Source organism: Toxorhynchites rutilus, chromosome 2 (genome assembly GCF_029784135.1).
Source record: "Toxorhynchites rutilus septentrionalis strain SRP chromosome 2, ASM2978413v1, whole genome shotgun sequence".
NCBI lineage: Eukaryota > Metazoa > Arthropoda > Insecta > Diptera > Culicidae > Toxorhynchites > Toxorhynchites rutilus.
This window is the reverse complement of record NC_073745.1, coordinates 237,560,092-237,585,698: the sequence shown is the minus strand read 5'-3', so window position 1 is coordinate 237,585,698 and position 25,607 is coordinate 237,560,092. Positions and strand designations below refer to the sequence as shown.

The window sequence follows — 25,607 nt, the reverse complement described above, 5'->3', positions numbered from 1 at the left end:
CTATACGTCGATTATATGCCAAATTTATATCGTCTGGTAGTGTTGGTAATGCCAGTCATCTGTCCAGACAACGACCAAGACGTTTCGACGAGAATATTGATGCCGTTCGAGCCAGTGTTGCAGAGACTCCATCGACATCAGGTCGCCATCGTTCGCAAGAGTTAGGCATCGCTCGAACCACTCTCCGACGCATAATTCGTGTTGATTTGAAAATGTTTCCGTATAAAATTCAAATGGCTCAACAACTTAACCCATCTGACTTACCACGTCGACTTCATTTTGCGAAATGGACCATCGAAATGGCCAAAAATGAACGTGGCTTTTGGCAAAAAATCATAATGTCTGATGAGGCGCATTTCAACTTGAATGGAGGAGTGAATAAACAAAATTGTCGGTTTTATGCTACTGAAAACCCTCAATTCATCGAAACGCAACCTCTTTACGACCAAAAAGTTACTGTGTGGTGTGGCATTTATGCCGATAAAGTCATCGGCCCGTACTTCTTTGAAAACGAAAATGGAGCAACGGTAACCGTGAATGGGGAGCGTTATCGGACAATGATAACCGATTTTTTATTGCCATTTGTTCGTGAAAATGAATTGGACAATTACTGGTTCCAACAGGACGGCGCTACATGCCATTTAGCGGCTGCCACGACCAAATTATTGCGTGAAATGTTCCCCGGAAGCTTAATATCGAAAAACGGCGATTATGACTGGCCACCGAGATCACCTGATTTGACGCCTCCTGACTTTTTTTTATGGGGATATTTAAAATCCAAGGTATACACTGGTAAACCAAGGACCCTGGCTGCGCTGAAAGACAATATCCGACAAGAAATTGCTGCCATATCGGCCGAAACATTGGGCAAAGTGATGGAAAATGCCGAAAAAAGGGCACATTTTGCGGTCAAGGCCACAGGCGGTCATTTACGAGATATCATAATCAAAAAGTAGTTAGAACAAATCTCCTTGGACCAAAATAAATGAATTTAAAAAAAAAAATTTAAATTCCACTTCTTTACTTTGCTATTGCAAAAACAAATCCTTCCACTTTAAATGGCCCACCCTGTATTTGAACAGACCGCAAGACAATTCCAAGTGAAAACAAAATACTCATTCATCCATTTATTAAGAATTAATTTAGATGCAATTTCAAACAAATGATTACTAAGCCAAAGATAGTCCTACGTTAATCATGCAGTTATATCACAGATATAAGCCACTCCTAGTTTTTCCGTTTTGGGTGGGAAAAGCTGCAGATTTGAATAACGACATTTGTCAACAGCTGCAAGGGCATGGTTTAGTCTTCACGAAGCCATGTTCGCAGGCTATCGACCGCGCCAACCATATCAGGATCAAATTAAGGAGTTCAGGTTTTGTTGAGAAAGCAAAACAAAAAAGCAGTATCCATAGGGTTAGTAGACAACTCTTTGGGCTTATGGGCACAACATGGTTTTGCTAAGAATCTACAGTGTGTGACATTTTGAGACCTGTTTAATCTGTTTACTCGTTTTTCGCAGTTTCCACTGATCACTGAGAAATGTTTCTGAGTCACACAAGTGTGTTGTTAAAAGATTGTCGCAAACTCGATGGAGTGTTCATTATACTGCTGTGAAACCAATTTATAAGCTGATCACAGCCACTGGAGTATTATGCGACTCAAATACTGGATCAAAATTTGTTTTTTTGTTATCAATACCTTAAAACATTCACGTTTTCTTATTAAGCGCAAGTTCATGAGTCCTATCGCAGGACGGTTAATTGATTGATCTTCTATTCGACCCCGTTGAATTTACCTTTTACTAAAAAAAAATACTAGTACTTCTACCAAAACTCATCATTATAATATTAGATTATTTTCAGACACAATTCTCCTTCAAGATTTTTCAACCACTTGCAAATAACATGTTTCTCCGTTACATGGAATAAATATTTGATACAGAAAATATGATAGAATAAAGACAGACCCCTACCCTCTTCTCTCCTTAGAGAGGGGGGAGGAGTGTCTATTCACCATAGAAACGTTTCGTGCCCCCTGAAATCTTCACATGCCAAATTTGCCTCCATTTGCTTCATTAGTTTTCAAGTTATGCTAAAAATTTGTGTTTCATTTGTATGGCACTCCCCCTTTAGAGAGTGTCTTACCACCATAGGAACATTTATTGCACCCTAAAACCTCCATATGCCTAATTTGGTTACATTTGCTTGATTAATTATCGAGTAATGTAGAAATTTGTGTTTCATTTGTATGGCAGCCCCTTCTTAGAGAGGGGGTTGGAGTGTCTAACCACCATAGAAACATTTATTGCACCCTAATACCTCCACATGTCAATTTTCGTTTCATTTGCATGATTAATTCTCGAGTAATGCAGAAATTTGTATTTGTATTTGTTCATTTGTATGGCATGGCGGTACCCGCGTATAAAAGATCAGTGCAATATCACATCTCCCCCTCAGCTCACATTTTTCTCTTGTGTTTCCTCAGAGCATATTACGGTTATTAGTGCTTGTGACGCAACTTAGCGCTTATGAAGGAAATTAGTACCGCACCTTATCACGATTCTTATGTGGATTTTAGGTGTTAGGAAACGGGTAGCTCAGCGGGCTGTACAACGGGGCGGGGTTTTTAGGGCAGCGATTCGTGAATGGATTTCCCTGTCTTTCCCAGTGGTACTGCACGTGCATCGGCAGTAGAGTGTACAAATCACAAGGGAATCTTCTAGCAACAACAGATGTCCTTATTCGTGAGGAAAACCGAACTATAGCTACCAGTAACCAACCAAATTGCAGGAAAAAACTACGGGTTTTTGGAAGCTTTTTACTTCCGTTCTACGTAGGGATAGTCCCGTTTGATATCTATCGTTAGATGACATGGTTTTTTTTACGGATTTTCCAATTAACGCGGGTTTTTTACGAGGTACGTATCCCCCGCGTAAAAAAAACCTGGGTGTACTATAAAATTCCTAGTACTTCTACCAAAACTCGACATTATAATATCAGATTATTTTCAGACACAATTCTCGTTCAAGATTTTTCAACCACTTGCAAATAACATGTTTCTCCGTTACGTTACATGCCAAATTTGGATTTATTTGCTTGAATAAATCACTAGTAATACAGGAATTTGTGCTTCATTTGTATGGGTTAAAATGGCGAAAACGTGTAGACAGATTCAACAGTTCTAAAAATGTCTCACACTGTGGATTCTCATCAAAAGCATGTTGTCCTCATAAGTTCGAAGAGTGGTCTACAAATATTCAATATTGCTTTGTTTTGTTTAGTTTTCTCAACAAAACCTGAACTCATCCATTTCATTCTGACATGGTTGGCGTGTTGTTGAAAATTGAGAACGGCACTTCATGAAAGCTGAACCGTCACTCTCTATTTAATTAAGGATGTCGTTACTCAAATCAGCAACTTTTCTCTCATATGAAACAAAAAAAAATATCCAAGAATCCTTTTTGGTGACATTTCTGACTGAATAAAACCAGCAGAGGAAAATGAACTTTCAAGTGTAAAGCCTCTTTAAAATGAACTAAGAAGAAGCACTAACGGGTGACGTTCATTAAAAATTTTGAAAGATTTTTTTTTCGTAATAATATAATTATTATGGTCTTGTGTGCCACCTCTTTCTGGACACCTGGACCGCCCCCGTACACTACGCCGCTGGCTATTAGACTACAATAAGTACATCATGTAACTCACCTTTGGTTTGGTGGCAGAATGCCAAGTGGCAGACACGTCTCGTACGCCACGTAGCCCTCTTCGGCGTGTGGTGTTTGAACGTACAGCCAGTTTTGATTTTTGAACACTGCGTTGACGACCATCCCCAGGGGCAGCGGTATTTCGATCTGGTAGCTGCCGGGCCGGGTCTGATAGAGGGTGGCCGCCGATGAAAGCACCACGGGAATGTTGCCCGGTGAGGAGAGCGAACATTTGGATAGAAATTCGTCAACATTTTGAATTTCATAGCCAAATCGCTGAGACCGGAAGCGTTCTCTCCGCCGTCGGTGACGATGTTTTTTCGAGGAGGATGGCTCCGAAACGGTTGTATAAAGAGTGGGTTCCGAATAAGTGTTTTTGAGCGCGAGCACAGACTTCTCCTTCAGCAGTTTGTCTTCCTGGTTGAGATTAACGATAATACTGTTATTGTTATTGTTCAGCAAATTGTCTACAGTTTCACTCTGCACCAGATTGGGATATATTGAGGAACGGTCTTTTTTTTTGAGGCGATCGCTGTTTTTACGATAGCTTCGATTACTTTTACGGTAAATGCCATTGTAGCTGTTGTGATGTTCAGTAGACGGGGGAGCAGACGATCCATCCAATACATGTACAATATTATTCGATTTCGATTTATCGTTGTGATACTCCGTCAGATTGTTATCGCTGACATATTTTTCGCTAAACAATCGCTCTTTGCTGCTGTTGCGAGATTTCTTTCTGGTTGGAACATTTACACTGATTGCCGTTTTCGATGGTAGCGCTGTGGTACCGTTGCTGATAATGGGTTTCACAGGTGACGGTCGACGAGATTGGGTTGAATGTGTCAAATGGTGGTTGTAATGACTGCCGTTTTGTTGACTAATTACTTGTTGCAGATTCCCTGCCGGTTGTTGCTGGTTTTGTTGCTGTTGCTGAGCTTGTTCGCGTAGAACCCACGTTAAAGAAATTTTTGGCCTTCGGATGCTCAGGTTTTGACCCATATCACCAACAGTCGTGGTTATGGTCCCCCCTGTTGGAACGCCGCTTTGAACGTTCTGAGTGTTAGATCCACAGGCTGTTTCAGATGAGTTTGCTGCATTGGTGATTGTGATTTGAGCTGAAGTCAGGCTTTGGTTCAGTTCCTCTATTTCTACGTAAATTTCTTGGTCATTCGTTGACCGGTTATAGCCGCTAGTGCTCGGCACTTGCTCCGGCTCGGGGGAGTTTCGTTCGGATTGTGGGTCTGTTGAAATTTTGCAATTACGAACCAAATCCGGACAAAATGCATCTTGACCTGCAAAAAAAAAAGATTTATATTAATTGCGTTCTGAATTTGAGAGTGCGAAATAATTGATATAACTCTGCCAGTAGAGGGACTCGACAGACTGATGGAATCATAAATCATTGAAGGACTCCGTTGCCAGTCGCTAGACGGAATGGAGGATCATGCTTGACGAGAATTGGAAGTAATCCCATTTTATTAACAATTGCTATGTACTTTTCTACCCATGCAGTCAAGAACGAGCAACTAATGTAGCGGCGTGACACAATATATTAGTGTGTGGGCTGAATATGAAAAAGAGTAGCATGGACTGAAGTAAGGCTAAATAGGGTTGGGAAGTTCGATGAGAGAGTGTAAACTCTATACGGGATAAGCATTGACCTCGAGAACAACCATTACTACTGTTTTATAGTCGATCTTTAGTTTCTGGACGATGTTACGGTAATTGACATGTCGGTCAACTTCGATTATTTATGTGATTTTATCCACATTTTCGACGATGGGCCTGTCTGTACGTCATTAGCTGTTACAGTATCGGCTCCATACACATCATTCTCAATTTCAGTGCCCTGGCTTGCATTTTCGCCTTTATCAAAGGAAAAGTGTAAGGTGTACCGATTTTTTTCTTTGTTGACTTCCATTGTTGAGACTCTGTAATTCACGATTGAATGGAACAAAACAAAAAACAGCAAAAAAATGGGTTCCTTGACAACGAGCATGAATTTGAAATTGTATGATTGATATTACACGAGATATCGATCACTACAGCCATCTAGCGAAAAATAATGAACATGGTCAACAGAGAATAGTAATGATACACTGCGTTTCATAACTATAGAACCACACCATTTTCTGAGTTTCCAGGGATATGTAAGAAGTCAGTTGAATTGAAGTATATAGTGTAGGATGTAATAACTATCTTCATTTCTAAGATTGGTCATTTGAATTTAATTGTTGTGTTCAGGCGCGAAACATTCAAAAAACTAAAATTCCAGTGTTTCATAACTATAGAACCAGATGGAAAAACTCTCACTCCTGTACAAAATTAACGTCAATTTCACGTGAATTACAATATATTTAGCTAATAATTCGTAGGTCATCTTTAGTTCTCAGTCTGTTAATTGACGATTATTTCCTCACAACATACACACCGATACTGAGAGCCTTCCAAACATAACCTTAGTAACGTTAAAATAATAAAAATTCGTTTGTTTCTATGAACGTGGGGGAGTCAAATTGGCACATGGAAATATCAGTTTCATCCGTCTTTTCCGAAGTGATTTCACAAATATTCCCTTCACGCTGTCACATTAGCTTCATATTCAGCGGAAACTCTAATAAAAAACTCTAACGTTTTTATTTGATAAAACACTTCCTGGAAACAGCATTTTCGCATTGATGTGGTTGTCAATCAAATATAAACACAACGACTGACGTCACCATTTGAGAAATAGGTATGGCAGCGTATGCTATGTCGCTCGGAAAACCTCTATTTTCATTACCTTTTTCCAGGACATTGCTATCGATCATGAAATTACCATGTCATTCGGACATCTGACAACATCCCAAAAACAAAAATTGATTTCCATTTATTAAGATCAAAAACAAAAACAGCAAACATGAGTCAACATATACACCATTTATGAAATAAGTCAAAAACTGCTACGAAATACCAATGTGTTGTGTAATATTATGTTAATAGTTAGAGTGTACTTGGTTCGCTCTGGCTGCAAAGAGAACGAAGTCTTGTGCGTCTAGCAACTACAAAATGTTTTTTTTTTCATTTTGTGCTCACAGCATGGAAAGGAGTGTTATGTTATTGCGAAAGACGGCTGAACATTTTTTTAACTTTCCTCGATCATAACATTTTAAAAGCAGAAAGTTTACACCCAAATGGGCACAACATTTCTCGTGCAAAGTACATCGACATTCAACATCTGATGAAATATGTACCTCCTGTAAACCATGAAGCTGGTTCGCAATGATCAAAACATTGTTGATATTGATTATGACCTGACTAGCCACGAAGAATCATAAATTTTTCTCAACAATTGTTATGTTATTGTTGTAGTAACGATTCAGACTAAAATTGCATCCAACCACACTGAATTGAATACCATATTCTTTGACTTTCATTCTGCCAAAGTGAACTGAGTGCATGTGTACCAAAACTAAAAGTATTTTCCTTCTATATTTATGTGTATAGCTGACCCAACAAACTTCGTCCCGCCCAAAATTTGTTTTTTGTTACAATTCCTTCAAACATTCACGTTTTCTTACTATGAGCAAGTTCATGGGTCCAATCGCAGAACTGTTGATTGATTGATTTTCTAATCGAGCCCGTTGAATCTCACATTTACTGTAAAATTCCTAGTATTTCCAACAAAACTCATCATTATAATATCAGATTATTTTCAGACACAATTCTCGTTCAAGATTTTTCAACCACTTGCAAATAACATGTTTCTCCATTACATGGAATCAGAAATTTGTTTAGACCCGTTGTGGACCCGTTTGCGTCCTCTACCCGGGAGATTTTCCATGGTTCTTTCGTATTTCCACTTGTTAATGATTTTGTTTACTGTAGAATGGGTTCTTTCGACAGCAGCTGTTATTTCCCGTAATGTCTTTCCTCTGCAAGTCATACTTATTATCATTGTACTTGTAACAATATCTTTTTCTTTCCTTCTACTTGCCATTTTAATAACAACATTTTAAAACATCAACAAAAACAAAAACCAACACTGCCAAAACAGTGGTATCATGAGTTGACGTCACACACTGACCGAAAAAGAGCCCTAATTCGTAAAGATCTTACTAAAAAGGTTAACTTGTTTGGAGACATTTATGGTGTACACTCAATTTTGCAATGCTTAGAATAGAGATTGCTTTCAATTTTTAGGAGTAAATAATTAGCAAAAAAAGTTGATGGGTCTGAACCTAGGGGCACGGACGGGATCTTGACATAGGACTGTGATTGTGTGTAGTAATTGCATTTAAATTGAGTTTTTCATTGTTCAACATCTGTATTTTGACGTAGGACTACGTCTTTCATTTCTATACCGGGGTGTAAAATCAAAGTTTCGAAAACGAAAGCGTTACGCCGGAGACCGAGATTTTGAGTGTTAATAGCTCCTAAACAACTGAACGAAATGGTATGATAAACACTTCATTCGAAAGATAAAATGTCTACGCGTTCTATACTTGTTACTTTCTGATCCAAAAACTTGTTTCAATAGTCTTAAATTTGCTTTCAAAATAGGCTATTGAAATCACCAATCGGTATATAAGCGAGCGCCGCTCGGAAATCCACTCAGTTCTAATTGAACAGCGATTGGAGCATGTTGTCGCTGTTGTGGTGAAGCTCTTCATTTATCATGAAAGCGCGGATGAACGGTGTCACCAAGAGCCTGTTTGTGCACCTTAGGCCAGAAGGGAATCCATCAGGAGGAGAGTGATGCTACAAACGGTTCCCCGGGAAGATCTCGAAGCAGCCGCTACACACACACACATACACGCACGGAATTCTTTCCGTTTGGATCGAGAAAGATCCGGAATATAATCTGCCAGTTCCTCTAGGAATTTAAAAATACATTCATGTGAAAGAGTTTATTTGAATGTTTTCTATCCATGTAACACTGTGACCAAATATGTTTCAATCAAGTGCTATTAACAGATGGTTATCGAGTTAGCATTAACCACTGGTGGGCTTCCAGTATCGAGGAAAATGTGGAAATATCTAATCGTTACTGAAAATAATCTGCCAATTCCTCTGGGAATTTAAAATTACATTCATATGAAAGAGTTTATTTTAATGTTTTCTATCCATGTAACACTGTGACCAAATACATTAGGTTTTGTGATTTTTCAATCAATCGCAATCAACAGGATAGCTTCTGAAGATTATTCTTCCCCATCAGTAGGATATTTCCGTATCCAATATTGGATGCATAAAACCTTGTGCCTCCAACGTAACGCTCTCGTTTTCGAAGTTCTCCAAATATTCATTCATTCAGAATGAATTCAGATTCAACTTCATACAAATGATCTCTAAATCAACGATAGTCCTACGTCACCCTTGCGGTTATACCATAGATATAACCCACTTCCTGTTTTTTTTCTCTTTTGATACATCAAATGGATGCCCTGGAAAATCCGTTTCATGTATGTACTTGTGTCCTTTAAACGGGTTAGATGACATAACGTGGTAGAATTCGGTACCGCATTCTGTTCAAAAATGTACACAAAAATACCATTAAAGCCATAACAACCCTTTTCTTCTGTTTATTCAATCATGCAGAAGAAGACAAAGAGTCATCATGTATCATTTTTAAACAAAAGTCTAAATAGTTAAGACCTACATTAATATAAGCCTGAGTCAAATCAATCTATGACTACAAAAATATATTATAGATAAAAATAGCATTATCTCCTTCGTTACCATGTTTTCCGGAACATTGTTTGTAATAACTTTATAGCCCTGTAGGATCGCGACTACTCAAACTATCATAATCTGATCTGATCTTCTTCTTCTTCTTCTTGAATGGCGTTAACGTTCCCTGTAGAACTTTTGCCGTCTCAACGTATGCATTAACTAGCGTCATTTATTAATACTTAGTTGAGATTTCTTAAGCCAAATAACACGCCTTGAATTTATTCCGAGGGGCAAGCTCTTGAATACGCGTGACCAAAGTGCAAGTCGAAGGAAATTTCTTTGACGAAAAATCCTCCGGCCAGAACGGGAATCGAACCCGAACACCCAGCATGATAATGTGAGACGCTAACCACTCGGCCACGGGGTACGTGGGTATACCCTTTCGATCTTCTAAATCAGCAGCCATTTAAATTCACTTATTGTATTTTTACATAACCAAACAACATTCTCGATATTATGACATTCTGGACCACAATTACACAAATTGTTAGTAGGGAGACCTACACGATAAATACATTAATTGAGCACAAATTGATTGGACAACATACAATATAATATAAAATTAATGCCTATTATCGGTAGGGTAACACGGGGTGATTTGGTCATATGGGGTGATTTGGACCACCCCTTTATCTCAAAAATTACGGCTCAACTTGGATTTTTTATAATATCATTTCCTTCTATTGTTGAACAGTATGTACCTAAAGTATAAAAATTTTGGTAAAACTTCACAAGTAGAGGGAAACGGTAGCATAAACACAGCAAGCACTTTGATCGTCAAAAAATGTGAGATTTCCGATAGTGGTTTTAAGGTTTTTCCCGCTAATTAAACAAACTTTTCGTGTATTGTGCAGTAAAGTTCTGTTCGCCTACAGAAGAGGAACAATTTGATGTAGCGAAACTGTAAGTTTGATAACAATAAATGAAATTAATTGCATTTTAATTTTTGCGTGTTGTGTGGGGTGACATGGACACGTTTCTGTGGGGTGAATTGGTCCTACAGGTTTGAGACTTTTTTTTGGTCTAATTGATTCCAGATGCCGCTGAATTACAAAAAGAGGATGGACAGACAACGTTGGAAGAAGAAGGAGCTTGAAAGAGCAATTCAGGCCATCAAGAACGGATTTTCTTTGACCAACAATGAAAGTGTTTGAAAAAGCTCGAACAACAGTGAAAAGATTCATGCAGAATTCGAGATGGTATCAATTCGATTTTTCTGGTCTGGAATCTGGCCAAGACACCTGGTATCGATCCCAAAACACTGTTAATGATTGTATTATTATCCCAAAATACTTTACATAAACATAAGCATGTTTTTTTCGATGAAACACACACTGGACCAAATCACCCCACAGACGGTCCAAATCACCCCGCATTAAATTTTAATGTCCAAAAATCATCTCTTTTATTTTATGATATATTTGGTAGATTGAAGCTTTATATAATGATTAAACATTATTTATTGAGAGAAAACAAGTGTAGCTCAGTATACAATGTAACATTTTTTATTTAGACCTTATTAGTTTGGAAATATTAGGCGATTTGCTTAGGTGGTCCAAATTCCCCCCTTTTCCCCTAAATGGAGAATAATTCATTTACGCATCAACTCACATTATGAGCTAACGCCCGAATTCAGGCAAAAAGATTACTCGTTGCGTCGGGGAGTAAGCGAGTGGATAGTGCAATCGAAAGAAAACATACCCAACTAAATCGTCAAATTGCTAGATTTTTTTATTATATTCACTGTTCATGTTTCAAGCAAAAAATTCTGGATAAATTTCCTGTCTAATGATATATAACACAACATATGTCGCAATAACCATTTTGAGTAATATGCGTTTGAAATTTCTTAATACATCGTTACATTTTTCGTAGAGTGACTCCCCTATATAGAAATCAAAGACATAGTCCTATGTCAAAACTTTTCGAGAAATTTTCTTGCGTGCATAGTTAGTTAAATATGTGTGTAATTAATATGCATCAAAAGAAGAAATGTATTCAAAAAAATTTTATAGATATAAATGGATAGTATTGTCAAGTAGCATGAATATACACAATTTTGCGATTGACTGTAGTTGAGTTTTGTATTTAGGAAAAATTGTAGAACTAACAATTTTATGAAACTTTTCCGAGGATACATAATTTATATCTCTTAGTACTGCAGAGATATAACTGTGTTTCTTTGAAGAGCACCCTAAAACTAGTTTTTTTTTAACTTTAATTCTATTCAAATTACATTATTTAAACTCAATATGTACCACAAAGTTTATAGGTGATAATAAAATACATAACTTTGCCGAAGACACTAATACACCCAAAATTTTATTACGTTTCTCCGCAACAGCATCATTAGCTATGTGGATAGCGTGATCGTGTAAAACAGTCTTGCATTACAGCCGGCCTTGGCTCGATTCCCGTTGACGTCGTTTGGACTTTTTTTTTTGGGTGCAATCCCAAAAAAGATAAAAAAAGAAAAAAGAAATAGATGTCTGCTTCCATACATACAAACATTTTAAAGCGTTGAGGGACATATGCCATTATTTGCCCATTTGACGCCTCAAGGCACGAAATGACATGTTTTCTGTCGAAAATGAAATGCTTTCTGACAACGCTAGTTTGGGTGTAGTTTTTAATGACAGCATTTCGATGTACAGTGGTTAGAAAAAACTATGGGTGGGGGTATAGATACAACCGCAAGATTGGCATAGGACTACCGTTGGCCTAGTAATCATTTGAGGGTATTGATTAAATTATTAATTATACAAGTGATTGAATGTAACGATTTCCGGATTCAACTGCGAACAAATCCCACTGAAATTTTGCATTCAGTTTTGATTTTGACATGTAAGTTAAACGCATATTGCTTAATCGACGTTATCGACGTTGTCGCAACCAATTGTTATGAACATTTTGCCAAACGGTATACGTAGAAGTTCAGTGAGCTGAAGACATGATGGGTTACTTTCCAATGCAGTCTTGAATAACCGAGCCAAAGCGTTGTGTTCATACTTCATGCTTTTGGTGCAAGATGCGGGTGGTACTACAGGCTATCATCGGTGCATCGCATTCTCATTCACGGAGCAGATATCGTTGGCACAGAAATTCTGCTGATCGGTTGACTGTCAAAGAAACATCAAGAGCATAGAAAAATAATTCAAAAAGTTTCCGTGAAAATCGATCTACAAAAGTTCAAGGCATGTCATTTCTTTTGAGAATATATGCAAAATGTTATTTTTTTATAATAATATGTTGTAAACCTAATTTGAAGGTATTGTATTTTCGAAAAAGTTTCAGAAAAATTGTTAGTTCTACAATTTTTCTGAAGACAAAACTCAACTATCTCGCAAGTATCGCTATTTATGTAACTCATTACATAAAGTTGGTTTTCCTAAGTTTTATTCTAACTTAGTATGAGTTTAAATGAAAACGTACAATCATCTGGATGAACATCCTGAACAACTACTCCAACCTCTAAAATGTAAGGTTAAACGAGAAAATATTTTTGACCGTATTTTTTCAGAATGACTCCACTGTGCGCCGTTACGAATAATCAGTTACTAGGATGCAAAATTGACATTCGGTTATCCTTCATTCAAATTTGACCATTCGTTCAGATTCCCATGGGTGACATAAGGATATCTATTGTGGAGGAAAAATTGAATCAACTTCGGCCCGTGATGATCCTAATGAGTAAAACGACAGCTTCAGAGGATATGCAGGAGTTTTGCGATAGGGGAAGGTGGCCCTAATGCGACCGGTTGTCCTGTGCCGTTTTTGCATGTTGGCCGTTGAACGATAGTTTAGGAAAATATTATAAGTGTGACAATTCGATCTTCGGTTCATAACATTTTATCCTGTTTTAAGTCAGAAATAATGACGTTAGATCTTCAAATCTAAATCATGCCGAATTCAATCCTATAAATCAAAATGTAGATACTAGCTAGCTGAACGAATTCGTATGTGTGTAAGTATGTAAGCGATATACTAAGACAAATCCTTACTCAACAAGTGCTCTTTGATCCGCTGACGTTGCTGTTGACGGGCAATGTTGTACCGATGATTTCTCGCTGATGCCCTTGGATTGCCCTCCGTAGGATGGTTCCGTCGATAGTTATGTGCTCCTGCTGTTGCTGATAACGGTGAGGCTTGCTGTGCATTGTTGACCCCGGCACTAGCGTCCCCTTCGTCAGTTGAGGAACTACTGCTACTGCTACTAGTGTAACCGGACACTGGAATAGGCCGAGGATCACCCGAGGCTAGTGGCGTTGCTCTTGCTGTGCCAACGGGACGATGCTGGTAATGTGCCCAATACGGTGGGGGAGGTTCTGGTCTTATCTGCGCCGTAGATCGTGGCAGTAGCAACGGTACTGGAAGATTTAGATGACGGCGGGAGGAACTAGTTGTCGCGTTGGATGATGATGATCCTACCACTAGCACCGCTGCCTGTGAGGGATTTGTAGATAAAGTTGGCGATACTGAAAAGAAACATTAAAAACAGTCAAAAGAAATTGCATGAAGAGTAAAATAGCTTTCCCAGTCATATACGACAAAATAGACAAGAGCACTGCTCATAACCTATCATATGTTACGATAATGGATATCCCTGTATTCTTATAGCAATTACTGGTTTACGTTTGAGAAAAGTTTCTCAGCCAATGAAATGGAAATTGTAGCAATAATGAAGCTCACTCAAATTATTTGAATCTGGGTCATACGCGCAACTATACCATGTGCTAGAGGACTAGAGCACTTAACGTACTTACCGTGAGAATGCATATTGCGAATTCAGACGGAGAAATAGTAGAACGTGACATTCGTGAAAATTAAATGATGTAATAACTAGGCTTTTTCTCGCTAGGGCCATTAGCTAATGGGACTTCAGAGTTTTGATTATGGCTGTTTTGTCGGAAATAATCAAATCTTCTTGATTTCAACTATAATTGTGCTCACTGTTCAACATATCTTTATATACATATTGACAGTGTTCCACTTCATTTAACCTTTACTTTCATTGTTTTCACTCATCGGCAATTATTGCATGGGGCTTTACTCTAATTTCCATTAGATTAATTATCAGAAAATCTAGTTCCAAGCGACTGGCACAGGGACGATTATGCTGCCTATAATGGGATGTGATAATGATCTTTTCGCCGCTAGATAGTCCCACCGGAAAGAGTGCTCCTCTGTGTGAATGCCTACCGCTATGCCAAAAAGCCGCACCTTTTTCACCGCGCTTTAATTTTCTTCAACGCGGTAATTCAAAAAACCCACATCTTGTTAAGGTGGAAACAGCGCACTCTTAATGGCGCTTCTCTTGACGGGAGTAAGCAAATATTGCGTACGGATGTATTGCTGCCGGGTGTTGTTAATTGTATCCTATTAGCGGTAGCGTAAATCTTGTGAGCACGAGCGACTTTGCGAAGTATCGTGTTCATTCGTTGAATGGATGCGTACCATTAATTATATTTTAGTAATAATCCCATTTCACAGTGGAAGTGGGGTTACAATTTTTCAATCACGATGGAAGGAAATCATAATGGGTTATGTCGGCGATGATTGATTTCACGGTATCTCCAACCGTTGAACCAGTTTAAGTGATAATTCAATGCTGTTCGAGTGTGCATGCACTGGCCGTTTCCAGGCGGAATACAAAGGAATGTACCATTTTTTTAAATAAAAATAATAACTCACTTTTACTACTGTGAGAGAATTTCTTCAGTCTTTTGGAATATTTGGAAAAGTTAAATTTATTCAATGGTGCTGTTTTTCTAAGTCAACATGCATATTTATTTCAATGCTCACCCTTAGGCGACTCGCACACCGGAACAATAAGCCACTAGCAATCTGCAATACGCAATATGTAACAGGCAACATATTTTGTTGCGCTTCGCATACCAAAGCAATAAAATAAATGAGGGATCAACGAAAATTAAATGAAAAAACTCATTGGCGATAATATTGCATATTGCATCTTGATAGTAGCTAGTTGTTGATTTTTCCGGTGTGCTCTCTATTAATAAGGACTCTAAGGTGGCTCCTTAGAGTCCCTATTAATTTATGGCATGAGATTTTCGTTTTTTTGCGCGACCTTTTGGGGCAACTGGAACACCCTTTTATATTTGATAATAATGAGAAAATACCCTTTTTTGTCTTCGAGCATCAATACTCTCTGTCTAATTTCTATAGGACCAGTTCAATTTTGCCTGCCACCTGCCATGAAAATTTCAACTTATTAGGGGAAATCAGAGTAAAACCGATATCTTAAGGTTTTTCACATATTTCCAGGACCTCCCATTTTTTTTCGATCTCAAATTATTACAGAACCTCTCTTCAACTATTCATAAACCATTCTACAGTATCTGTTGATCATTCTTTAAGTAGCACATTTTTGATAGAATTCAAAAATTGATGTTTTAAGGTGAAAAAAATGGGAGTGTGGGTAAGATCGACACCATGTCGGGGTAAAACCGACACCTTTAGAGAAACGTATGAAAACTTATTACAATAATCCTAAAGTACTAATAAGATATGCGTATACTATGTGAACACTTTAAGAGGGGAGAAGGGGGATAATTGCAATTGATTTAAATAATAAAAAAGTAAAAGAAATCATGTATTTCGACAGCAAGAATACTGTTCACTGATGGCTTTTTGAGCCTCACAGCTCTCGCTGCTGTGCTCCCGTGTCCGAGTGGTTAGCGTCACACATTATGATGCCGGGGATTCGAGTTTGATTCCCGTTCTGGTCGGGGGATTTTTCGTCAAAGAAATTCCGACTTGCACTGAGGTCAGTATTCGTTGCACAAGCTTGAGACTACACCGCCCGCGAGTGCTTCTTCTTGGATGATAACGTTTGCATTAAAAAAAATGGACAAAAATTGCCGATTTTACATGAGTTTACCTTCACACGCATGCAGCATCAATCATAGTAACCCATGAGTACGCAGAATTTATATGACAGCTCTATCAGTCGAACTCTAATCGTGATGGCGAAAACAGTGAAGCTGCTCCGTTCAGAAGTGTGCGCGTTCAAAGAACGGTACGCGTCGAAAACGGACATCGTGCGGCACTTTGTGAACGCCGGATACGCCCGGCCGTGGTGATGGGCGACGAGACCTATCTCACCCTGGATGGCAACGACTGACAGGGCACTTCGTATTTTACTTCCCCCACGAAGGAAGTGAGCTCCGAAGTGAAGTTTATTTCACACACCAAGTTCCCCAAGTGGGTGCTGCTGTGGCTGACAATCAGCGAGAAGAGGATGTCAAAGCCGCTCTTCTTTGGCTCCGAACTGGCCGTGAACGGGGTAATTTATAGTACGAAGTGCCTGCCGGAAGTTGCGTCGTTCATCAAGAAATACCATAAGGGCGATAACGCGGTGTTCTTGCCAGATCTGGCGATCGTTATAGGAGATGGAGTAGTTGAATATCGATGTGGTATACAAGTCGGCGAACCTGCCCAACGTCGCCCAGCTGCGTCCCATCGAGAATTTTTGGGCAAACCTGTAGCGTAAGATCTACTCCAACAATTCTGTCGCGAAAACTGAGAAGGACTTGATAAATAAAACGAAGGAAGAACTCAAGAACATGCCTACATGCATGTTTTCGTCCGCCATGGCGAATGTTCCGGTTATCTGCCGGAAGACCGCTCGCAAGGGTGTAGATTTTTTTTTTGCAAGTAAGCTAATATAATTATTTTCCATGGGAGATTGATCAAACTCAATTATCTGTATTAGTTTTTTATCACCATCCAAAAAAGTCCATTTTTTTTAATGCTAACGTTATCATCCAAGAAGAAGCTCTCGCTGGCGATGTTGTCTCAAGCTTGTGCAAGTAATACTTCGAATTCCGGCTTTTTATCTGGATACACTATATTAATGTTGATTTTGGCTATTTTCAGTTAAATACCAGCCAAACTCTGCCGTTCTGCCTTCCAATCATAAATACGAAACATACACAAGGCGTTTTTCATGTCAGTAAAACACAAACTCCGAATGGACTCGAAATTTCAAAACAAGGTTTTGAGCATCTTTTCATCGTTGTGTAGGTGCGCACCATGCGCATTCTGTGTATTGATATTGGTGTCAGCTTTAGCCTTATATTATATATAGGCTAACCGACGTACACGGTGTCGACTTGCTATCATTTATTGTTTGTTTACTGCGCATGATGAAGGAGTACCGCGACGTAGTAGTAAAGTTGTTCGCGAGAGGTAAGAGACTCGGCGACATATTCCGGCGGTTGAATTTCCACGGGGTGAAGCGGAATTTCATCTATACACTGGTGTTAAAATCAACGCCGCGTACTATAAGACTGAGGTTCTGGAGAAGATTGTGGCACTAAGTTATGTGAGCACTACGAACCATATTAAGAAACTCATATCCAATATTAGAAACAAGATGCCGATGGACCAGGTGCGTACCGCGTGCGATTTTTTTGAAGAACGGCTCAAGCTCTTTCTCAATAAACATTTCCTCAATAAACATTTCCTCAATAAAAATTGACGCAGAAAATAATATCTTGTATTTTTATGTTTTAACACATTTTCAAAGTGTATTCGAACTTATTGAACACCTTTATGCAACAAACCCACACACCGTCTCACAAAACACACTGAACAAGCGTAGTCCTACACTGTTTGTTGACCTGTTGTATTTTGTTGTTTGTTTTGACAGCAAAGCGACTTCCGCAGCTATAGGGTGGCTCGTAACATAAAAAATGACAAGTATGTACAGAGAAAAAAACTCTGAAACTTTGCAAAAAATGCTTTGCTTTTAATTGGAAAAATCAGGGGATGTCGGTTTTACTCACAGTGTCGATTTTACGCTGGTTTCTCCTACTCGAGTGTTTCTATACAATATTGCAATGTGTGATATTTATATGTGTGTTTGCAAGTGCGTGATGTAAACAAATGTTTTCTCTTTTCAAACGGTTTTATTTAGCTTGTTTGCTTCTTTGCATAAGGCCACTTAACACGATGGCGTGTTGAAAAAATAAAATGGACAAATTGAAGCATTCCACTATGGAAAAGTTAGGGAAATAGTTCGTCAAATAGGTCGATTCCATTATGTGGTGTGTAAATACTCGACAAAGAATACGAAAAAACTTTAAGGATTCTACTTAATTCGAAGCTCTACAATCTTGTACGGTAACGTACGTAAAGTATTTTTGAATTGACTGATTTTAGCGATTCCTACGCGATTATCCTGCCATCTGGGGGAATCCACACCCCCATTACATTACCAATTGTATCAACCCTGTAGTGTACAGAAAAAAAATTGACAGTTTTATCAGTTGATTTATGTTTAGAGGAGGAGTTCAGACCATTATTTGGCAGGTCTAGCGCCCATCCGAGAACGGCCTAAGACTTATCGACTTTGCTGCTTTATCACTCTCGAGAATCGCGGAAGTTGTTCAATAAACTAAATGCCTCGAACAAGGGCTTTGTGTGTGAGTCGAAATGTGTAGGAAAAAATAAGGTGCATAGTAACGAACGGACGCGATGTGATCTGTCCTTTGAGACACACAGGGGACTTAGACAAGGCGGCGGACTCTCCTGTCTGTTCTTCAACGTGGCGCTGAAAGGTGTTGTGCGGAGAGCGAGCTTCAACAAGCGGGACACGCTTCACAACAAATCCAGTCAGTTTATTTGCGGATTTGTATACCCTACTGGAACACGAAGAAGGGCTGAATGGGCTTGGAATCAATGTATCAAGACTAAATACTTCATCTACTTTAGCACGTTGTTAACAATTGACAACAACAACAGCCGTGAAATTCGAAGACGGACGGAAGTCGTGTCTATTATGTGCTCCACAAATCGCTAAGATCCAACAAATGCCGACCCCGTACGAAGTGTACCATGTAAAAATTCCTGATTCGACTGGTTGGCTACGAAGCATGGATGTTTAGTGGCAGTTTAGGGAAGGATGAGCCACGAGTTGGCAGAACTCTACGGTGAATCCACTGTTCAGTAAGTTGCCTAGACTGGACGAGTGCGATGGGCAGAACATGTTGTTAGGATGCGGGACAGCAGCCCCGCAAAGGTGGTGTTCGCATCCAATCCGGTGGGGACAAGAACAAGAGGAGCTCAGCGAGCGAGGTGGTTGGACCAGGTGGAATAAGACTTGGGAAGAAATGGTGTCGCTCGGAGTTGGAGGCTGCAGCCACGGATCAGGTTTATTGGCGAAACATTGTCAATCTCAATGGAATGTAGAATCATTGTAGATAAAAAAATGTTGATTTGCAGCAACCATGGCAAAAACAGTCGAGCGACAACACTTGATGCTTTTTTCGTGCTGCCAGTTCCACCACGTACGAAGGAATTGGATATCTTTGGGTACTTCTTGTGCGCCGTATATAGCCGATTCGACATTTACAACATTCTCTCCCTTCTGGAGAAAGGAAAGAGCGTCAAATGAAAGCATGGCTGCCTGACGGTGCTGCGTAACCGTATAGTGCAGTGCAAACTGAAAAGAAAAATCAACATCATTTCGCACCTTAGACCGGGAGATTGGAGCAACCTGTAAAACGTTGAAGAAGTACCTGGCCAAAATGGACATTTTCATTCAGAACCACACAGTTGAGGCCTTCTAACTTACACTGTAGTCACGCGTGTTCTAGAGCCTACCACTCAGAATACATTAAACGTGTGTTGTTTGACATAAAAAATATCAACTTAGTGTTATAAAGTGACCCAAGTTGATACCTACGCTGAGAGGGCTAAAGTTCCTTTGGGAACGTTTGTGCTATTCTAGAAGGCCATTGGAGGCCGGCCGTGTCTGAACAGCAGGAAATCACACAGAAGGAATGGTTGAAGGTGCTGGTTGAAACCATCTTAGACGGCAAGGGATCGGGGATCGGGGACTTTACGTCCCCCATAAGGATGATGTAAGCGATGTAGTCAAATCAGGGATGTCTTTGAGGATGACGAACTTCATTAATTACCATATTGTATCTTGAACATAAAAGACAAATGTCTTAGGTTTGTGAGAATGAAGAATAATAATAATAATAAAATATATTCCAAGTTCCCGAAGAAGGTTCTTCTTTGGCCGACGATCAGCGAGAAAGGAATGATCAATCCGCTGTTCATTCCTTCGGGGTTGCGGTGAAGGACTTGTCTTCATCAAGATATTTCACGCGAAAGAAAATGTGGTCTTTTAGCCGAACCTGGGCTTGGCCAGGATGTCACTGGAGGAGATGGACCGGCTGCAGATAAATGCTATACCGAAGACCGCCAACTCTCCCAAGCAGTTAGACAACTGATGGAATATTTTTAAGCGAACCTCAAACGGAGGACCTACTCCAACATTTCGTAATCGAAGCGGAGAAGCAATTGGTCGCCTAGACCACGATAGAACTGAAATACATACCGACAATCATCTGTTCATCGGCCTTGGCAAAGGTTTCGGCTAACTGTAGAAGGCCTGATAAACGTAGTATTTATGGAAAATTTGTTTCATTGAATCCAAAATAAGTACATTTTTTAAATGCATCCGTTAATTCAAGGTGAATTTATCATATGCAGTAAATGAATGGGTAATTCAGGACATAATGCTTACTTTAAGCATGACTCACAAAAGATCGGCGAAAATTGATCTTTATTAGTGACTAGATCTCTGAGATGCAGGATCTGGTTTGAGAATCACTTGAACAGACGTCGGAACTAGTCTTGGTATACCTCGGAATTTGTTTCCAGGAAATGATATGTTTTGTTATGATGTTGAGTTTTAACCACACTTAAGATTTTACGAATAAAAGATTTAATTGTTATAATCCGCTTTTAACCCCTCCACGTATAACGTCGAACCACACTCTTAACCAGTCTTCAGAATGCAACTCGGTGCTGATGCGCAACAAGATTTTGTACCCAGTTGAGCTCCCACTTCTTGTGGCAAATGAGCACGCTCCGAAACACAGATGAAATGTTTGGTTGTCAGCGCCGTTCTTACGCAGAGATTTGCGCCCAGTGTTAAGCTGAGTTTTACGCTGAAATTTGCGCCATGCTTGCGCCGTATTTCTATACTGCGCGCTTGAACTGGATTGCTCTCTCTGTTGAGATATTTTTCTTCACACAAGCGTATACGGTTCAAATGGCAGCGCGCTATTGTTTTTATGCTTTGCTTAGAACGAACGAAGACAAAGCGGGCGCTCGAATTTGATGTGTATGTGTGTGTTTATAGAATGAGACGCGCATCACACAAGTGAGAAGTAATGTTTAGTATCTGAGTTTTGCGCCGGGTACATTTTGCGCTGTCGTGCTTATGTATTTTGTGCTCTTCGCACCAAGATAGAATACGAGTTTTCTTTGAGCGCGCGCTGATGAAAATTAAACTCAAGCGCAGCGCTGCGTTTGTTTTCTGAAGACTGCTCCTGGCGATTAGACTGTGCCAGAACGTACACCAACGAACCTCACTCGTGGTCTATCGATGTGAAATGGATACGGAATCGACTCAATCGGAATGACTCAATGTGCTCGTGTTTGGGTCCTGTTGTTGGAAATTAAATCGTACGGCAAGGGGTTAATCTGCAATGAATAACCCTAATTATAACCAAAAAATAGTATTTTTAAAATGAAATTGAATTCTGTTCCGTAAAGAGGTACGGCGAATGAACCAAACAAACGGATTGATTGAATAAAAAAAAAATCACAAACAATGTAACGAACATCCAGAATATACCAGCTGCAAACAAATTGTCGCTTGGCAACCAGCAATTTCCCCCCGAGATCCGTTATCCATAATAACACTGCCTTCGATATTCCGGTAGTTCACCGGAACGTTGACTTCAACCTAATGTACGAACTGCAGTGGGAGAGCAGACAAAAAGCCCTCCAGAGCCACCGGCCAACCTTCTGACTTATAAATTACAAAACCACTGGAGCACGGTTGAATTCAAATTTCGCGCAAAATCATCCTGCCCGCATGTTGATATCATCTTATTTTTTTTTCTTTCATAGTGTCCACATCTTGACCGGAATGAAGAGAGGCTTCACAGAAAGTATTGTTTTGTTGCAATCGTTTTGTGCCTCGCAAGCTTATATCGATAGTCCATCCAGTGTGGACCATAGTTCGTTGCATGGCGTGAAAATGGGAGGTGTTCAATCGGCGATACCAGCACGATTAGATAATGAACCCTGAGTTATTGCCTTCATTCTGGTGGTCAACTGGGAAGTTGTAATTTGTGTAAGAATTTTCACTTTTGCTGTCTCCGTCCGGGGAAAATTTACAGACGGCTCGCTCTAGTCGGTTGTGAATTACCAGAACGGAACGCCATTTGCCGTTCCGTGGTGTTCGCCAGGGGTCGACCAGTGCGGTCATTGTGCGTGCAATGGTCAAACGGGCCGACGCGAAAGGTTGCGCAAAGACACAAACAGGTGAAACGATGCGCAGATCTTCGCCTCGCGTGTTATGTCTAAATATTTCTTCAGCCACTCGAAGGCTTCGGCTCTCGGGAAAACAAAGAAGGCGCTGATTCCTATCGCCGTGGCGCGAGGCCCAAGATTGCTACAAGAAGGAAAATGTGAGTGTTTGCACTGAGGCTTAAACATTATGTAATGTTATGCTCGGGAGGATCTTACCAGTCGATTAAATATTACCAGCCATAAGCGCTGCGAGGAGGCATAAACAGACGTTGATAAATATTTGATTCGCACTTTATTAACTCACACCCGGCGTAGTTTTTTTTCTTTCCATTGAAGCAAACAGGAGAATAGCGAATCAAGATAATTAGAGGATTATTAACAGCGTTGAACATCAGTTATATGAAAGTTAATTCAAGGGAAATTCTCATCATAATTCAATGTCGGTACTAAAACATGACCTGTTGGTCGTAAAATAATGACTATTTCTTGGTACAAACACGCGGTTACTAACAGAGCGCGACGATTTTTCACAGAGGGAAACAATTTTGTAGAATTATAAGTTGAGACCAGTTTATCGACTTCGAACAGAGCTTTGACTTGAATGAATCGCTTGATATCAAATCTTCAACTAGGTCAGTTACGTTAAAATTGGAAAAATATTACTTTCAGTTTTCGTTTCGCCGGATTAGTGTCTGTTTCTATCGAGTTCATATTATACAATGAAGACACAGCAACATTAAATTTAGTTGGTCTACAATTTCAATATCACAATGGGTTGGATTTCACCACTTTGCTGATGGTTAGATTGGAGCTGGCAGACATACTGTTCTGCGGGCAGGATAATGCGATTGCGATTAGTCTATCGGTGATGCAACACTAGCCACCAGCCACATTCTACCAACTGGTACTCGATATGTGTTTGGTACCTGCGGGGTTTTATGAAAATATCATTTCAGCAGATAACTGATATTTTGTTTCATCCCTCTCACTTTCTTCATCTCCTCATATTGATCCGTAGGACCCAACGTGAAGCACTACGTTATGGTAATTTCGCGAAGCCTTAGCATACGGGCTCACATCAGTCATGGTTGTTGTCGGTGGCAGCTGCTGCCACTGCCATTGAGGGGGCCATACTGTTGGACCGCGGAGAGAAAAACTCGATTCCCGTTACACAAATCAGACCGCCACTACAACCAGGAAGCACTACTGTTACCTATGAACTTTAATATCATTGACGACGGCTGGGACGCAATGGAATTAATGCTTGCAAATATTTATACTTTGTCTTGCATGGGGGCTGCCACTTCTTGCATACACCACTGTTCGGTTTGATGCGATGCGATGAGAGATATGCGAGATACCTGATTGTACAGTATAATGTTCCATAATGAGAATCGACTAGTCGACTTGGCGATAATCGTGACGCAATAGATCGTTTCCATCCCAAATCATTTCTAGACTTGATCCTGATGAAGCTTGCATAAACAGGTAGTATGAATATGCATTGATTTTTACCCATTCTGTTGATTGGAATTTACGTCTACAGAGACGAAATTGAACTTAAAAGTAACACTCATTAATCGTTCAAACCCTACGTTGTGTCTTATATTTTAATTTTGCTGGATATCGGATATCGTTATGGGCTTCAAATTAAAGCACATTTTTAGTTTAGAAAATCAAAGAGACACTTAAAATGTATATTGAAATCTTATTTCACAATCATAACAATGAACACAAAAGAGCTTTTATAAGAAGACGAACTTTTCAGCATGCTTTATTCCTTGCAACTAAAAGACTAACTATAATGCGACGAGTATAATGGTCTATTGGATCACACAGTGATGATCCGACGTTGCTGAACTAGATGTGCTCCTAAACTTTGGACAGACTTCGTCAAGCAACCAAGAACAATGTGTGGTTTACTGATCGAGTATTAACCCTTTCTCTACGAGCGTCGTCTATAGACGCGCCTTAAGCGTAAAAGAGACAGATTGTACAACAAGTTTCGTAGAACGGATAATGAAAATCATTGGACTATGTACACGATCGCGCGTAATAGATATTCACAATTGATTAAGAAAACTCGTTGTGAATATATACAGAGGATAATAGATCAGCATCAAAGCAACAGCAAAGAGTTATGGAAAATTCTGAAATCTTTATTAAAACCTAGTAATAGCAACCCATAACCTTCAATGGCACTTTTGAACAATCTGGACAAGCTATAGCATCTAAGTTTAACAAATATTTTGTCAATAGTGTTTCATTGTTCAATCAATCTATTGGATTGGTCGATGAACCTGATGGAATAAAACAGCCGGTTAATAATAATTGTAGGTTTGAAAGTTTTCACCCAATTACATTTAACGAACTTAGGACTATTTGCTTTTCTTTAGGAAACACGGCTAGTGTTGATAATGTTAATGCTAGAGTTATTTAAGATTGCTTTCATGTCATTGATTACATCTTGCTGACCTTATTAATAAATCTTTAATAACTAGGCATGTGCCTCGGGTGTGGAAGGAATCTTTCATAGTTCCTACGATGCTGAAACGATTAAAGCCGAAGAGTTTCGTCCCATCAACATGTTGCACACATTAGAGAAAATTTTGGAACTTGTTGTTAAAGGCCAGCTGTTGGACTATTCGAAATGTAACGATTTGCCGAACAATCGGGCTATCGGGAAGGTCATTCCTGTGAAACCGCATTGAACCTGGTGTTAGCAAAATGGAAAGAGAAATTGGAATGTAAAGATATCATCATTACTGTTTTCTTGGATCTAAAACGCGCTTTCGAGACAATTTGTAGGCCCTTGTTG

At 39.5% G+C, this 25,607-nt stretch overlaps 1 protein-coding gene across 2 annotated transcripts in view; it reads right to left on the bottom strand.

The window, feature by feature from the left end:
* LOC129765157 (uncharacterized) overlaps window positions 1–25,607 on the bottom strand; it is a 155,573-nt gene that overhangs the window by 1,822 nt on the left and 128,144 nt on the right. The window contains exons 1-3 of one of the 2 annotated variants that reach the window (XM_055765050.1): window positions 24,003–24,457; window positions 13,426–13,899; window positions 3,708–5,001 (exon numbers count right to left, since the gene is read on the bottom strand). In XM_055765050.1, coding sequence (XP_055621025.1) covers window positions 3,708–5,001; window positions 13,426–13,899; window positions 24,003–24,021 — 1,787 coding nt within the window. In that variant the 5' untranslated portion in view covers window positions 24,022–24,457. Of the gene's footprint in view, window positions 1–3,707; window positions 5,002–13,425; window positions 13,900–24,002; window positions 24,458–25,607 lie in introns of those variants that run through there. The other variant, XM_055765049.1, reaches the window with a different exon arrangement.